General features: G+C 43.2%; 1 protein-coding gene across 2 annotated transcripts in view; it reads left to right on the forward strand.

Annotated features, from left to right (window-relative positions):
• Positions 1–653: 653 nt before the first annotated feature.
• LOC139407262 (SAM and SH3 domain-containing protein 1-like) overlaps positions 654–15,744 on the forward strand; it is a 310,926-nt gene continuing 295,835 nt past the window's right edge. Inside the window, exon 1 of one of the 2 annotated variants that reach the window (XM_071150886.1) lies at positions 654–2,277. In XM_071150886.1, coding sequence (XP_071006987.1) covers positions 1,771–2,277 — 507 coding nt within the window. In that variant the 5' untranslated portion in view covers positions 654–1,770. The remainder of the gene's footprint in view (positions 2,278–15,744) is intronic. The other variant, XM_071150887.1, reaches the window with a different exon arrangement.

Below are 15,744 nucleotides of genomic sequence, written 5' to 3' on the forward strand. Positions count from 1 at the left end.
CCTGTGGTGCATCCTCGGCATCCAGCAAGACAGGAAGGGGAGACCACTGCACATTGGACTGGAGATAGGGAATCATGGAGAGAGGAGAGAAATAAGAGAAGCACAGTCTAAAGTGTCATATGGTCTTCCATGTATGGAAAGGGCCCAGTGGGTGTCCTCCTCTGTCTGCAGCAATTGAGAGGTTGAACAAAAACGTAAGCAAAAAGGGAGCTAACATTCAATATGGCCCTTAAGTGTTTAATTCCCTGGTTTGATATGGTGAGAGTGAGTCAGTGGAGTAGCCTGTGTTCTAGAGCCCTGTGTGAGTTAGCAAGCTGTTTCAGCTAGTGAAAGGACTATGGGCACTCTCCCACTCTCGATTGGTCCCTTTCTCTCCCTCCCTCGCTCTTTTTTTCTCTCTCTCTCTCCCACTCTCTCTTTGTCTAAAAAAGTAACAGCAACATCAAAACAAAGAGCAGTTATTATGTGATCATTTGGCGATTACAATTTTTAGTTTAATCCTTTAATAAATACAACGAAGTAAAACCAGTATTTCAGTACCTCAACTGTTAGACAGGGGGTGCTAGTGCGTGATGAGAAACGAGTCCAGGGACATTCTGAATGAGAGGGAGAGGGAGCGAAAGAGAAGGAGACACTGAGCGGAGAGAGAAATCACACAGAGTAGGAGAGACACGTGAATCAAACCAGAAACGAGACTGCTCATTTAAACTGTATGACAGGCGGATGGAATGCGCTCTCAGAGCATCTTGCGGTTAACTTTGGACTCTGTGTGGGGACTCGTTGACCGTGCGCGCATGGGTTCCGTGACAGGTTGTAAAGAAGGAATTCCAACACTATTTTTAAAGCCACACGCGGATCTGGGGGCGTGGACCACTCGAGCACAGACCGTTTGGTTCGAGGAACATTTTAATGTGACTGTTGGATGTGGATTGTCGTACCGCTCTACAGGCTTGGAGTGCCCCGGCATACCCAAAGCATTTGGACACAACACGGTCCGAGCTGTCGCTCTCGTTGGTTCGGGATTGCTTTGAGTTTAAAATTATATTTTCTGTCAATTTCCCTGTCATTGGAATACGTACATTTTGCTCCGATTGAGGGTTTACAAGAGTGAGGGCGGCGTGGAAGGAATAGGCTACTACAGCGGGAGCAAAGCGTCTCCAAATGGCGCAACGTTGGAACGTTTATGATTACATATAACTAAACCAATTACTGAATACGGTAACACTTTCAAATCCGTCTAAATCTGGAACAATTCTTGGTTTTAAATAATGATTTTTTTCTTTGCCTAAAGTGATTGTTTACCGTGAACCTGGCATGTCAATATGGGCGAGTAACATCGATGGCAAATGACATCGGGGATTTGAGCGCTATCACTGCATCCACTGAACTCATCTCCGTCTGCAAATATTGGCATGTGTCAAAGGAAATCAGTGTATTTCGTTTCACTGACCTTTTTCACCAGACGGGTTTATTGGATGTTATCACAGAATAACGGGAGGCCATATATTCCATATCCCCTATCAAAAATAATAGAATTTTGAACTACGTAGCCTACAGTTTAGGCTATTATTTTTGAGTCATGGATTCTAACATTTGCATTGTCCTTTCTTCGTGTGTTCCTGACATTTAGACTGCATTAATTGCGAAGATACTGCCATTTTCATTTGCATTTAACAATGAGATTTAAAATCCGTTTGGGGAAGTAATTATTGGTGGTGTTCTGTTCTGCTCTTTACATTAGCCTATTTACAGTAGCTACAACACCCAAACATGACAAGCACCGGACCTGTCATCGTGTTTGAGTGGCTGAAGACCCTCCAGCTCTCTCAGTATGTGGAGTCCTTCGTGGATAACGGCTACGATGATCTGGAAGTTTGCAAACAAATTGGAGACCCCGACCTGGATGCTATCGGTGTCTACATACCGCACCACCGGCAAAGGATCCACGACGCGGTGCAAAGGCTGAAAGACGATGATAAGGAGACTGCAGCGGGGCTGTATTTTACACTTGAGCCGATGCCCCCCGCGTCCGAAATGTGTCCTAGTCACCTGGTGGACCAGTACGAGTCTAAACTCCGGGGGTCCAAGTCTTGGACCGAACCGAATAGTGACCGGGTCGGGAGGAATGGGGGCGCGTATCTGGGGGCGCAGAGGAACCTGACGCTTGGAAACCGGAGGGAGCTGGTGATTTACCCCAAACTGAAGCTGAAGATCATGATTAGGGATAAAGTCATCAGAGATGGAGTCAACCTTGCCAGGCCACCATACTCAAACAAGGTGAGATCATCATCAAGACTATACCTCTCACTGGAAAGCTGTATAACCAATGCATACCATCATTATAACCGGTCCCATGTCATGCAAAGGATAATCAGTCATCCAAATCATTTTGAATCAGAGAAAGATGCTACTCATGATATACATATTGTGTTGGGTATGCTATATCATAGATATGCATCTCAGATCAAGTGGTTATTGTCTGAGCCATTGCTGGTTGTCAGGCCTCAGGAGAGCCCTGTCTGGCCCTATTGTCCCCTGGGGATGTGTCCTTGTCTGGCCCTATGTTCCCTTGGGGTTGTGTGAGTTAGTGAATGCTGCCGTGGTGACGGCTGGCTGCTGTGGATCAATGAGCGGGAAGAGGAGGAGCCTTCAATCATTCTCTGATTTCCTGTAGAGAGAAACACACTTGGATGATTGATTAATTCACTCTCACCTGTCTAGTGTTTCTCACCTGTCTGTCCAGACCCCAGACCTCTCTGAGGAGTTGGATCAACCTGCGTCATCGTGCTCATTTTGGCCCAGGCCAATTTAGTTGATGAACGTGTGTCGTCATCATTGATTAGCAGCAGTCTAAATTGAGGGTGTCCATCTGGTTTTCTGCTGGAGCTCATTTGAGGGGGCAGATTGATAGCATCTTTATATCAGATCAGTGGCCTTACATCAGATGCTCAGCCTACTGAGGGCTCACTCAATGACCACTTTGTTAGTACAGAGAAGAAAGTGAGAGACACACACACATACACATAGCTTCTGTCACCATAGCCGTGCAATGCAATGTACATTACATGAAAAAGATCAGTGTTTTATTCTACAGAGAGATTCTCCTGAGAGAAAATTGCATTTCAAAGGATTATCTCATGCACATGTTATTTCAAGGGTTTCCAATTGAATTGATCCTTAAATCTTGAAATCTTACAAAGAACATGCAGACTTTATTTGGGATTTCAAAGTGATCAATATTAAAATTGCAGACTCTTAATTTGGGTGTTTTGTCAGCACTTCTTCTGCCTCTTTGTATTCCTGGCATTATCCATTTTCCTATAAATGGGAATCCCACAGAGATTTGGGATTTTTCCAGGACTATGGCTAATGTCACTTTGAAACAAATTGTTGTCTCCAGACGGTTAAAGGCTGTATTTATTTAGAGCCAAAGCTTCGACACTGAGGCTTTGGAGGAGAATGAGCAGTTCAAGGTCTCTCTCTCACTCTCTCCGTGTGTGTGTGTGTGTGTGTGTGTGTGTGTGTGTGTGTGTGTGTGTGTGTGTTTGCTTGCTTGCTTGCATGCGTGTATACATACAGTATGTGAGTGTGAAACCCAGCAGTAGAGTGTTGAATGTGATCCAGGCCAGTAGTCTTCTCCTCAGGAGCGAGTCAATTGTGAGGAGCCCTCAATGATGGAACTGGGACCAGCTGGCCTCTGATTGGTCAGTGCAGGGTTCTTCTCTCTCTGCCCCTGAGACCAGACATGGTAGTCTCAACAAGGCTTACATAGTACATTAAATACAGCATAGATAAGCAAATGGCGGTTGTGTAGAAGGGTCAGTGTCTGGTAACTCTATGTTCACACTGCTTCTCTGTTTGTTTTTGTGCTTAATTTGTAGACACAGTACTTCATCCAGCACTGCTCAGTGATGATGCTCTGAAATGTCGTTGACTGCCACGTCCCTACGAGGCTATAGGACCATAAGCCAATGCTTCACTACTAGGGCTCTGCTGGGAAACATTAATACCCATGATTCTTATCGAGACCACAGGGAGCCCTTGTCTGGGGGGGAGATAGAGAGACACAGACAGAGGCAGAGAGAGAGAGAAAGAGAGAGGGGGGGTATCATTGCTCGAACACGTCTATGATTGCACAGTTCTGTATTTCTCATTGGAGAACAATACTAGCATTATTGATAGTGTTTGGTGTGTAATTGTTGTGTGCAGTGCAGTCATATTGCTTGCTAATGGCTACTTAGATACTACACTTGTGCTTATTGATTTTCTTGGTTCCTTTTAATTCCTTCATTGCATTTTCCTGACTGAGAAGTGACATTGACACCATCAACGACAAATGCGTTTGGAAACGAGTGAAACAAATTAACTGCCATGCCATGGCTCATCCTCTTGCTGTGTTGTGGTGACAATATTGCCATTCCAGAGCATGGAGGCTGAGGAGACACAAGGAGAGGGGTACTTTACTCTCTGCATCTACTTTATGCTATCTAGAAGATGTTATGTCTGACCATATTGAATCACAGACCCAGTGTAATGCTGTCCCTGAAGCACACAGAGATTTGTGGTCAAACCATGTCAGTTTCTGCTAATTAAAGTGGAGATGTTCAGTTGAGTTAGAAAAATGTTTTTAAAAATGTGCCCTGTCTTCAGATGCCAAAAAGCTTGCAGAAACAGCATCAGTTAACAGGATGGTGCTCTGCCCTATATTTCCTCTTGATCCAGCCAATCAGATGATCTGGAATGAATGGGAAAGGCAGCTCGTTAAATGTTATGGCTTTTTGTGACGCTGATTTGAATCTCTACTATTTCAGTTACAAATCGTCCACGATTTGACTGTCCATGAATGTCCGCGTTGTAGGGCGTTAGATAGCAGCCTCTGTCCTGTACATCTCCACAATACTAGTATTTCCTCTGTATGCCCTGTGTCTGTGTGGTTAGGAAGTGGAAGCTAAACTCAGGGAGATGCTCCCATTGTTTGACTGCAGGCTGATGGAGCCACGTGTCCATTCACTCGTGTTGTGTTTTGGATTTCCGATTTCCGCCCATGGAATAGCACTGAGGAGACAAGTGGCCTGCATTGTCCTGATGGGAGGGTGATGAAACCACTGGGTGTCATGTGGAGAGGATGACTGTACATAGATGGAAGTTTATGCTGCTCAAACAGAAACAGGACTGGAATCAGTGTTTGTTAAGAGGACTGGGCTGCTGATGCTGTTCTAAGGTCAGCTTAGCATTTCCCCCAATGTCAGGATTTGTGGAGGGTAAGCTGTTCCTAGATAAGTTCTTACGGGAAACTTCACATCACTTGTTCAAAGCCTTAAACTGACCTGAGAGCAGTTGATTCAATCTGGTGGGAGTTTTTATCAAGCTTGTGGCTTAATGCTCCTTACCAATGTGAGACATTCAGTTAATACATGGAGTTGTTGAGTCTTTGTGAGGGAAGATGGAAAGGTTGTATGGGGTAGTTGATGCTATTATTGGCTTCCTCCCTAAGTGAAAGGACAAGATCGTCACCTTCCATGCGTCACTCTAACCTTGCTTCCTCTCTTAGTTCTTTGAATATCCCAGCTTCCTCGTCTTTCATGAAATCAACTTTCTGTTAGAGATCCTCTAGTTGGCCTAATGAGAAAATGACCATGGTCCACTCCTACATTATGGCTATAGAAACCCCTTAGGCCAGACTGAAGTACAGCCAAACTGTAGTGTGAAAAAGAGCTTTGTTTATAGAGGTTTAACTTCCTGAATGTTTCAGATATAAGATAGTGGTCATAACAATGTATCATTCATGTGGTGTAGTATAGTGCTAAGTAAAATAATATACATATCTGTGTTACAATTTTATGGTACATGCATTATCCATAACACTGTTCCCCACTCAAAATAGCATTCAACCGCGGGAGAATAACTCTTTCCCAAACAAATCACATTTTATTGGTCACATACACATATTTAGCAGATAATATTGCGGGTGTAGCGAAATGCTTGTGTTCCTTGCTCCAACAGTGCAGTAGTATCTAACATTTCACAACAATATACACAAATCTAAAAGTAAAATAATGGAATTAGAAATATATAAATCATGTCCGAGTGGCATTGACTAGAATACAGTAGAATACAGTATATACATATGAAATGAGTATAAAACAGTATGTAAACATTATTTAAGATACTAGTGTTCCATTTAAAGTGACCAGTGATTCCATCTCTCCGCTTTCTCATAAAGAAGACGGTATGCTCTGTTTTTACATAATGAAGAGCTTTTTCCTTATTGATAAGCCAGGCAGCAGAGTAATTTGGTGAAAGCTTTTCGTTTAGCCAAGAATCTTCTTTTCTTCATGTTACACCCTGTGGGCTGGCAAGCTGCCACAAGATGGGAAAAGGAGACCCTTTAGAATGGAACGGCCCTGGTGTTTGCCAAGGTTTCTGCTGAAAGTCCTGTTTGCTCTCAGCCTTTATTAAGGACCATTTAAAGGTGTAATCAACAACTGCTCGTAAAAAGGAAGTCATAAAATTTCAAGGATTGCCGTATGGGCTTGAGTCAGGGAGAGAAAGTAAATTAGTGAGACAGGTAAAGGATAGAGGAGGGGGAGTGTCATAGAGGGATGGACCACACTCATTCCCTTCACACAAAACACACTCAAATTGCTTTACTACCAGTCTCCTTTTATTCTACACTTAACCTCTTAGAGCTACCCCCTACTTTTTTCAATTTCCGCCTGAAGACATACCCAAATCTAACTGCACAGTCAGGCACAGCACCAAGGATATGCATATTCTTGGTACCATTTGAAAGAAAACACTCTGAAGTTTGTGTAAATGTGAATTGAATGTTGGAGAATATAACACAATAGATCTGGTTTAGATAATACAATGAAAAAAACCATACGTTTTTCTTTTTATTGTTGTATCATCATCTTTAAAATGAACAAGATAAAGTAAACATTCAGATAGGATGATGGGGACAATTTCAGTGAAAAGCATAAGAGGGCAACAGTACTTGTGCAAAGTTTCAGAATGATAACTTCCAAAATGAGTGTGCTACATGACATTTATCATGAAGACACCCAGGTGTCCCACACAAGTAGCCCAAATGTACCCAAGTGGCCAAATTGGTGATGTTATACATTTTGAATGGAATAACTATATACAAAATACCAAAATGGTATTCTAACACCCCCCCCCCCCCCAAAAAAAAAAATGGAGAAAAAACATGGAAAAAATAAATGCACATTTACAAAATAACACTTTCAATATTTGGAAGACCCTCAGTCCTCTTCACAATATTATGCTGCTGATGCCAGGTGCCATAGCACATCCATGCGCCTGCAGAAATACATTTGGGCAGATGAACACCACTTGTGGCAGGAGCTAGATGAACCAGCTTCAATGGGGGATGGACACCTTGGCAGTGTCACTGTGAAAGAAAATGTTCAGTTAGAATAGTTTCACATATGAGCCCTGTATCAACAGGTATAATAAACCAATTACAGAGGACAGGGAACATAAGGTTGAATATATTATTATAGACATGCTAGATCTATTGTCTCATTTATAGTATGACATTTCAGCTAGATCTACTGTCTCTATTATATTATGACAGACCAGCTAGATCTACTTTCTTTATTATATTACAACAGACCAGCTGTATCTACTGTCTCCAGCTGTATCTACTGTCTCCAGCTGTATCTACTGTCTACTGTCTCAACATGCGTTGCTCCTCCCGGTATGAATCGTCAATGGCGAATGAACCTCTTTACGCCGGAGTTTACTACATGGGTTGGTCTTCCAACACATAAACATTACATTTTGCCGTTTACCTCAGCTCATTGGCTATCTACCCAGCTAGATTTCAAGACGATCAGTGGTCATTGGGTTAAAATACAGTCAATCAACGAAACAGCGGGCAAATCATTGGTGCACAATGATGTCATTACTTGTTGTCTTCAAATCTGTTTCTTTCAGTCAATACGTCCCGCGAAATGACCCATCAGGTTTGGTTGTGTTACAAACAAACCAGTTGATTGCAATGAAACCAAACATGACTGGAAAAGTCACATTTTGTGTGTGTATTTACCTCGAATGTAAATTTCATGTTAGGCTATAAAAATTATAAAATAAATAAAAGATTTTATCAAACAAAAGACCATTCATTGTGTAACAATGAGCATTGGAATTGCAAACAGATGAAGATCGTCAAAGGTAAACCATTTATTTTATTGCAGTTTGTGATTTTGTTACGCCTGTGCTGGTTGATATAGTTGTTTTTTATGGGGCTCTATTCTCAGATAATCACATTGTATTCTTTCACAGTAAATCCTTTTTTAAATCTGACAATGCAGTTGGATTAGCAAGATTCTAGGCTTTCAATACATGTGAGACACTTGTATTTTCATGAATGTTTAATATGACTATTTATGTAGCGGTCACCGTATGTTGTCGAATTTCAGCCCGCTACCGGGTTCTGTGCGCAGATAGGTTAAAGGCTCCCAAATATAGCCTGTTCCTAGATCAGTTAGTGCTGTCTTGCCAACTCCTATGGTAATTGTCATGTCAACAACTATAAAAGTTTGCTGTACAGCACCAACAGACTTGGTACCAGGCTATGCATGATAAACACTAGCACTTGAGAACCTGAACAACATCTGGGTGTGTTGTGTCTAAGCTGTTAGCTAGTTCCCTGATCTTTTAGCCTACTGGGTTTGACCTGCTAGTCAAACACTAACTGAGCTGGGGTGATCCTGATCGGAGTTGACAAGAGGAAACGGACCATACAGTACTACAGTCCCTCTGGGTCTCAATGGTTCTAGCTCCAGTACACTATCAGAATATAACATTTACATTTTGGGTAATAGGGCCTCCGGACTGTGCGCTCAGTGCTGTAATGTACAGGTAACTGCCAAAATAAAGGAAACACACGCATAAAGTGTCTTAATAGGGCGTTGGGCCACCACGACCCCTCGAACTGCTTCAATGTACCTTGGCATAGATTCTATAATAGATTCTATAAGTGTTTGGAACTCTATTGAAGGAATGCGACACCATTCTGAAACTCTATTGAAGGGATGCGACACCATTCTTCCATAATTTGGTGTTTTGTTGATGGTGGTGGAAATCTTGTCTCAGGCGCCACTCCGGAAGTGTTCAATTGGGTTGAGATCTGATGACACACACACACACACACACACACACACACACACACACACACACGCACCCTTTAAACCCTCTACTCTCCTTTGAGACCACTCTCAAAGTCACTGAGATCTCTTCTTCTAACTATGGTAGTAAAATACTGGGCATTTTTATACATGACCCTAAGATTGATGGTATGTTAATTGCTTAATTAACTCAGGAACCACCCCTGTGTTGAAGCAAGTTCTTTCAATATACTTTGTATCCCTCATTTAATCAAGTGTTTCCATTATTTTGGCAGTTACCTGTATGTGAGGCTCTTCCACAGCTGTCAAAATAAATCAGATGTATATGCACCCTCAGTCTTGTGAAGTTTTCTGGAAATTAAAGGAGTAGCCTGCTACGTATTTTCTCCATAGAGAATGGTGTGTGTCATTGTTTTATCAGAGCACCACAGAACGTTTTAATGGCTGGCTTTCTGTCCAGTCGGGCCCACAGAGACAGACAGACATGACCACCCTTCTCCAAGGAACAAGTGAAAATGTGGGAAAAGCACTGTGTGCAGCTGGCCTTCTCATTTCACTGGGACGTTTTTCTACTGTGCTCTTTGTTTCTCACATAATCGAGTGGCTTTTAAGCAGCTTTAGTCATACTTGAAAACTTGCTTATGTGCGGCTGTGGGCGTAAGTATACTATTCAAATGACCCAGAAACACAGTTGAAATGCTTCAAATACTCTAATGAATACTTTACATAACATTTACAGTTATAATGATAATTGATAATTGTTTAGAAATCTATCACGGCATATATGTTGTAAAGTTTTAGCCACAGTATATACTCAGCTTCTTAGTCTAATTCTATACTGGCACGATATAGGTCCATCATATGGCACATCCATATCACTTACAGAGCTATGCATAGTCATGGCAACACCTTTAAATAAAGCGTCCAGGCTATGTTGTTGCTGGACGCTGCAGCCATGACTATTTCCACTGTAGAAGAGGTCCTGTTGAGACATGAATGACACAAGTGTTATCAGATATGTTATCAGATATGTTATCAGATATTTTATCAGATACGTTATCAGATATATTATCATATATATTATCAGATATGCTGTCAGATGTGTTATCAGATCAGTGTTACAGCTACAAGTACAACACCATAATGAATCAATCCTGTTCTGCAACATGGACAGCAAAGCAAATGAAGCAATCAAGTGCCCCTGTAGGATAGAGAGTGACAAGAGAGCAGGCTCCAGCATCTGTGTGTGTCAGGAACCAGATTGCACACATCCCCATTGCGTGTAGATCACAGTCGGGTTGATTAAAGAAGGGATCATTATACCAACCTATTCTGTAGACAATGATTGGAGCTCACAGGAAATCACTTTGTGTGCAATCAAAACACAGAATCATTTGTGGTTGTAGCCCATAGAGTTGGCCTTTGTTATATCTTCTTATATTTGCATGTGTGTGACCTATTGTGTCTCCCTCCCACTATGCACGCCACCAGTCAGGGGTCATGCACCGGGGTGCCTGTGAAGGTAGGGGTTGCCATAGAAACAGATTGTGAGTATTTAAAGATTAGTTACCTTGTTGTCCGGCTGCATGTAGTCTGGGATTGGTGGTATTAGGAGGTTAAGTGGCAGAGTGCAGGTTGGGATTATTGCATTTTATTGCATAATTCTGGCAAAGATGCAATAACTCCAGTATTTTTCCTGCATTGCTTGTTCACCATCTTATTTTTAGATAGGGAGACTATTTGTTTTCAGCTTTTCTATTTCCAGACATATGGTGAGCAATATGTTAAGTACAACCTAATCGCAATAAAATCCCAGTATTGAATCACACTACCTATAGAATTGTGAGAATTGCAATACGTATCGTATCGGCACCTAAGCATTGTGATAATATCGTATCATGAGGTCCCTGGCAATTCCCAGCCCTAGCTAGTCCTGATAATGTGTTCTTTTAGAGGGCTTATTCTTTGAAAATTGCAATGTAGTTCTTAAATGACTCCAACCTTTAGGGTCAAATGTCTTCAGAGGTTAATCCTATAGGTTTTTACTGCAGACCTATAAAATATCAACCCTCTTTTTCATAGTCACGACTCTGCTTTTATAAAAGGTGGCAGAGCACTTTCTCCAGTTTGTTTTCCCAGCCCTAGCCCCTGTCTCCCCAGTCCCCACGGTCTCTGTGTCAAATGGATAGTGTAATCCCTTCTCTATGAAGATAGTGTTAAACGGGGGGAGTGAGGGATGAGGGCGCTCCCTCCAGAGCATGGGTCCAGGCTGCAGCATCATTAATCAGCAGCTGCAAAGCAACAGACAGGATATGATGTCAGGTGACCTTTCCCTGGTCCCTGGGAGGATGCCATGGTGTGTTCAGGTACACTAGTTACAGTGTCGACCTGCACCGAATGTCGACCTGCACCAAGATTCGCCCTGCGCTGAATGTCGCCCTGCACCGAATGTCGACCTGCACCGAGTTTCACCCAGCACTGAATGTCGCCCTGCACCGAATGTCGACCTGCACCGAGTTTCGCCCTGCACTGAATGTCACCCTGCACCGAATGTTGACCTGCACCGAGTTTTGCCCTTCACTGAATGTCACCCTGCACCGAATGGCGCCCTGCACTGAATGTCGCCCTGCACTGAATGTCGCCCTGCACCGAATGTCACCCTGCACCGAATGTCACCCTGCACCGAATGTCGCCCTGCACCGAATGTCGCCCTGCACCGAATGTCGACCTGCACTGAATGTCAACCTGCACTGAATGTCGCCCTGCACCGAATGTCGACCTGCACTGAATGTCGACCTGCACTGAATGTCGACCTGCACCGAATGTCGACCTGCACTGAGTTTCGCCCTGCACGCAATGTCGATCTGCACCAAATGTCGACCTGCTGTTCGTTTCGCGCGGTGTGTTTTAGGGACTATCCGTGGGTGGCCGTTTACGACATTTTCCCGCTATTCTACATCACTTTTCAAATTACGGCTGGCACTCTGTTCAGAGGTGCTAAGTACTCTCGGCCGGCAAATACTACCGGTGTGTCGAGAATTTAAGACCACCAACAGCAGTCACACTATTACACTGTCCTCTTTAAGACACTTCTTAGACAGCATGAGTCATTTAACAGAATGATGAGAGGAGTTGGCCTAACCCGCACACCTATCAACTTGTATGTCAGAATGGTCCCATGGTCCACAGGGCAAGAGTGTGAGAGATTGGGGGGAGTGGGATTATCCTGTCTGAAGGTATTATAAGGGTCGGGGTAAGGAAGGTAAGGAACAAACACTGCTCCGCCAGAGAACCCACCCCATCTCCCCATCCCACTCTCTCCTCTCTAATTGGTCCATTTCCAATGCATCAGTGTAGGGCTGTGCAGAGAGGCTTTGATCATGGGGACCACACGGGTGTTGCTGTGTCTCTGTACCTGGCTGAGGGGCTTTGTAGTGGTTGTGCCTGGCAGGGTTGTGACTCTACATACCTGGCTGGATCCAGACCTTCATTAGCCTAAACAACCAGTTAGTACACTCTTCTGACTCTTCTTCACTCAAACACACACAAGCATTAGATTATCGCACATCCTGTTTTTATATCATTATAAACTGTGTGGCTCGAGCCCTGAATGCTGATTGGCTGACAGCCATGGTGTATCAGACCGTATACCATGGGTATGACAAAACATGTATTTTTACTGCTCTAATTATGTGAGTAACCTGTTTATAATAGCAATAATGCACCTCTGAGGTTTGTGGTATATGGCCAATATACCACAGCTAAGGGCTGTATCCAGGCACTCCGCGTTGCATCGTGCATAAGAACAGCCCTTAGCCGTGGTATATTGGCCATATACCACACCCTCCCGTGCCTTATTGCTTAAATAGACCACAGTCATTTTATGATTCTGACTCTGACTCTGGCCTGTGTTTTGTGGTTTGCCACCTCTGATACTGTAAGCATTAATCAAACATTTATGGGCTTGTCTGGAAGAATAAATGCTGGGGTGTGTGTGCACGCGCATGTGTGGCTGTGTGCATGTGCATGTGTTCATGTGGGTGTGTGCATGTATATATGTGTGTGTGTGTGTGTGTATATAGCACGCTGCACAGCATGCTATGCCACAGAGAGGATGCTAATTATGGAAAGTGCATAACAGGTGCCAGTTTAATGTATGCTGCGGAGGCACTTTACCTCTGAGGCTCCCTGATAGTAATAGCCAATTAGGCTTGTATCAGCACTGATAGATCATGTACCCTAGTTAACTGATGTAACATGCAACCCTTTGAATTGCCTCTTTGGATTTTTGCTAACAGTACATTGTCAAATGGATTGTGCCGTTGGGGATGGAGAGAGAGATAGATGCAGATGTATATGTTATGATGGTGAGCTAGCTCATCAGGCTTATGCTGTGTGGCTGTGATCGGAGAGTCTGGGGGTTAACCAATCAGGGGCCATCATTAACAGTGCCAGCATGCTCAGTATGGAAGGTCAGAGTTCACTGGACTAATTATTTTTGTGTGCCCTCTCTAAATGTCAGGGTTCATTGTTAAATTCATTAAATAGGCCCACTAATTGCCCACTACTGTGTTTCATGGAAAGTGGAGGCAGCTAAGGCTCAATTGGGTTAACACAGTGGCCTAGAGCCAGGAAATCAGATTTTAGGCTTTTAAATCCATTGAGTCTCCTGTCCAAACGGCTGTCCTACTGTTACTCTTTATCAGTAGCGAGGTCATTGTTATGCTACGTCAATGCTAAATGGTTGACCTGCTAGAGCAGGGGTATTCAACTCTGACCCTACGAGGTCCAGAGCCTGCTGGTTTTCTGTTCTACCTGATCATTAAATGCACCCACCTGGTGTCTCAGGTCTAAATTAGTCCAGATTAGAGGGGAACAATAAGAACAACGCATTGGAACTGGCTTCGAGGTCCAGAGTTGAGTTTGAGGGTGCTATAGGCTTGAAGGATGCTCACGTACTCCTGTGGCTATGTGAGGTCACTGTGTGTTAATGGTGGAGATTGATGCAGTCTGAGCTGCCAGGGTTGAACCACAGAACCACCATTTTGTGTCAGCAGATCTTTGTTGAAGGACGGCGCCAAACCAACCTTTGTTTGTTTTAATAGCTCTTGGGATTTGTTCTAAGGGGAGGAATGTCCTGAAGATTAATGTGAAAATGTGTGGAAGGCTCCTTCTCTCCTTCTCCTCTGATTCCAAGGCTCTTTTGTGACAAATTGGGTTGGCCCTCCAGGCTTTGTCTCAGTTAGTTAGCTATAGCTCCAGCTCCACCCTCACTTTAGTCTTGGGGTTCTAGTTTCATACCAGGCCCATGGAGGAGGGAGTTGTTTCTTGGCCTGTGTTGACTCTGTGTGTAAACCTACTCATCAGAAAGCATGTCTTAATTAAAGCTGGCCTTGTTTGACATTCATGATTGTCCCCCTTTACGTAACCGTAGTGACGGCTTTTGCAATGTTTTCCCCCCATTCAAAGAGGATTACGCAAAAATTATTATTTGTTTTGACGCAGGGGTTTTTGAAAATAAATTCAGATTTTTTTGTTTAATTAACTGGATTTGTTCCCTTGACTACATTACAAGACTGAGAGAGACAGCTGAGTCTGCTGTTGTTGTTAGTTTGTTTATATTGAGGGCGGTATCTGCTGCCAAGATGGACTAACTAACTCTGATAATCTTTAATTAATGTGTGGTGGTCAGTCTGGTCACAGCCTTGTGGTGACAGCCAGGAAAATGATCTCTTATTCTGTTAATCACGGGTGAAGTAACACGCACGCACATACACACACAGACAGACACACACAGACACATGCACGCACGCATGCAGGCAGGCACACAGAATAAATGCTCCTACCGTTGCCATGCATGCCCATATTATATTTGCATGTATGACAGTCTGTGTCTACCTCTTCAAGGTTGTGTTTGCGTGTCTTAAATGTGAGCAATTTATTCAATTACATTGTCAACCAAACTATGGTTCATAGCTTTGGACACTGAATCATTGATTGAGGTGCATTATGTCATGGTAGAAGTGATGAAGAGTAGGTGTGATAGAGAGCAGATTAAACAAGAGATTCTTACTATATAGATAGAGTCCAGTGGCAGCTCGTGAAAGATGAGATGGGTGGAAGAATGTCGCTCTACTCATAATTATATATTGTTTACTGACTAAACAGAATGTTGGGATTTACAACGTTTCCTCAAATTCAAAATACCTGTTTAATTAGAAAATAGAAGAAAAAAAAAAATTGTGTAACTTTCTAAAAAAAGAGGCAGAACAAAAATAAAAGCTTCACTGATCCCTTTTTTTCTTTCATTGATGGGTTGAAATCCCTCAATGCAAAAATATATTGGGCCAATATGGAAACAAATGTCTGTCATATGGCCTTTCCCTGCTGCACAGTGCTGTAAATATAATCCTTCATCACACCACGGAGGCTTAAGGAAGTGTCCTCCCTCCTGTCCTGTACGGTCGGTCAGACTCTGAGGCTAGATGAGAACAGGCTGTCACTCCCAGAACAATAGACTGTTAGGCTGCTCCTCCCAAATCCCCCACAGTTCCACTCTCTGTCCAATCCATTTATGGAACAATCGCAT

Source organism: Oncorhynchus clarkii, chromosome 4, assembly GCF_045791955.1.
Source record: "Oncorhynchus clarkii lewisi isolate Uvic-CL-2024 chromosome 4, UVic_Ocla_1.0, whole genome shotgun sequence".
NCBI classification, from domain to species: domain Eukaryota; kingdom Metazoa; phylum Chordata; class Actinopteri; order Salmoniformes; family Salmonidae; genus Oncorhynchus; species Oncorhynchus clarkii.